A 2372-nucleotide genomic window follows, 5' to 3' on the forward strand; every position below is an offset into this window, starting at 1 on the left:
GGGCACACGAGTTCGGACTCGTTGCTGTTTGTTTTGATGAGTTCTAGGTTTCCGCGGTGAGATTTGGGTGACATGTTTGCTAAGATGTTTGCTTGGTTGTGGGATTGTCTAAAATTAGTATCATTGTCGTGGTACTTGAGATAAATTATTTATTGTATATCTAGATATTTCTTTAAATTGGGGCACTGACATTGGGTTGTGGTTCTATTTCTAAGCAGATTTTCATCATGCCACCGAGACAGGACCCAACCAATGCTCAGCTTGCCCAAGCAATGATACAACTAGCTCAGGTGATGGCCCAGCAGGTTGCCACTGCTACTGCCCAAACCACAGCACAGCTACAGCGGGAAGCGGAAGAGAATACTAGGAGGGTTGAAGAGGATGCCAGGAGGGCGCAAAGAGCTGAGAGGGAGCTGGCACAGGACCAGATCCGTATAAGGACTGACTTCAACCACCATGGACCACCCAAGATCCAAGGCGAGGTTGAACCCAAGAAAGCTGATCTTTGGATACAGGAAATGGAGAAGATCTTTGAGGCTCTTCACACTCCTGATGCTGAGAAGGTGAACTTGGCTACCTTTATGCTGAAGGGTGACGCCGAGTACTGGTGGAGGAGCGCCAAACAGTTCATGACTGCTAACCATGTGGCCATCACTTGGGAGTCTTTCAAAAGGGCTTTCATGGAGAAGTACTTTCCGGAGACTGCCAGGGAAGACATGGAAAATCAATTCCTTAACTTGAGACAGGGGTTGATGACAGTGGGGGAATATGCTGCTAGATTGGAGACCTTGTCAAAGCACTTTCGCTTCTTCCAAGTGCAAGTGGATGAATCGTACTTGTGCAATCGGTTCATGAGGGGGTTGAGGAATGATATAGAGGAGTCCGTGAGACCGTTGGGAATCAGAGTATTCCAACAATTGGTGGAGAAAGCTCGTGAAGTGGAAACAATGAAGAATCGCCAGAGGGGCAAGTCTGAAATTGGAGGGCCGATCCGTTCTGGACAGAGACAGACCGGAAGGTTTGAGGGACAGAGGCAAGCTGGGAGGTTTGACAGGGGCAAGGCACCGATGAGGAAGCCTTATAAACACCCTGCTGACAAGGTACCTTTCGCTGGAAGAGGTGGAGCAGATGTTCCTAAAGAGGAGGTTGTCTGTATCAAATGCAACCAGAAAGGGCACTATGCAAATGAGTGCGGAAAGGAAATTGTGTACTGGAAGTGCCAGAAACCAGGGCATGTTAAGAGAAACTGTCCTAACGCTGCTAAGACCGAGCCAGTACTGAATACTGCTTGGGGAAGGCGACCTTCTGCTCCAGGTCGTGTGTTCGCAATGTCTGGGGAACAAGCTGCAGTGACCGATGATCTCATCCAGGGTACGTGTGTAATCGCTGGAACTTCTTTAATGGTGTTATTTGATTCTGGTGCTACACACTCATTCATTGCTGAGGAGTGTGTCAAGAAGTTAGGATTGTTAACTACTGACTTACCATTCGATTTGGTGGTGACGACCCCTGCCGCCGATCGATTAGTTACACGCACGACATGCTTGCAATGTCTGTTGATCTGCGAGGATCGGAAATTCCTTGAGAACCTCGTTTCCTTAGGGCTTAAAGAGCTCGATGTGATTCTGAGAATGGATTGGTTGGCGCAGTATCACGTTCTCTTGGACTGTGCTAACAAGGTCGTAGTACTTCCAGATTCAGGCGTTACGGATTACTTAAATTCGTACACCTTGAGGAAGGGTTCACCAGCATTCGTGAACTCTATCGTAGCTGAGGCGAAGAATGACGGCGACGTGCGCAACATTTTGGTAGTGCAAGAATTTGTGGATGTGTTTCCAGAGGATGTGCCTGGATTACCGCCAGTGAGGGAGACAGAGTTCTCTATTGATATCATGCCTGGTATGGGACCAATATCAATGGCGCCTTATCGGATGGCACCGGCAGAGTTGGCGGAATTAGCAAAGCAGTTGGAGGATCTATCTTCCAAGGGATTTATCTAACCAAGTGTGTCTCGCCTTGGGGTGCACCAGTGTTGTTGGTGAAGAAGAAGGATGGGAGGTCCAGACTATGCTTGGACTATCGACAACTCAACAAGGTGACAGTGAAGAATCGTTATCTGATGCCTCGGATAGATGACTTGATGGATCAACTTCGGGGTGTTGTTGTTTTCTCGAAGATAGATCTGAAGTCAGGATATCACCAGATCCGTGTCAAGGAGGCTGATATTCAGAAAACTGCATTTAGAACTCGATACGGGCATTATGAGTACCTTGTGATGCTGTTCGGAGTTACCAATGCGCCTGTTGTATTCATGGATTATATGAACCGTGTGTTCAGACCATTCCTGGACAAGTTCGTGGTGGTGTTCATTG

The 2372-nt window shown here is 47.8% G+C and overlaps 1 protein-coding gene across 1 annotated transcript; it reads left to right on the plus strand.

Annotated features, from left to right (window-relative positions):
• The first annotated feature begins 227 nt into the window (after positions 1-227).
• On the plus strand, positions 228-2000 carry LOC130736313 (uncharacterized). The gene has a single exon (XM_057588155.1). The coding sequence runs from the start codon at positions 228-230 to the stop codon at positions 1998-2000; it is 1773 nt and encodes a 590-aa protein (XP_057444138.1).
• Positions 2001-2372: the final 372 nt, after the last annotated feature.

Source organism: Lotus japonicus, chromosome 2, assembly GCF_012489685.1.
Source record: "Lotus japonicus ecotype B-129 chromosome 2, LjGifu_v1.2".
NCBI classification, from domain to species: Eukaryota; Viridiplantae; Streptophyta; class Magnoliopsida; order Fabales; family Fabaceae; genus Lotus; species Lotus japonicus.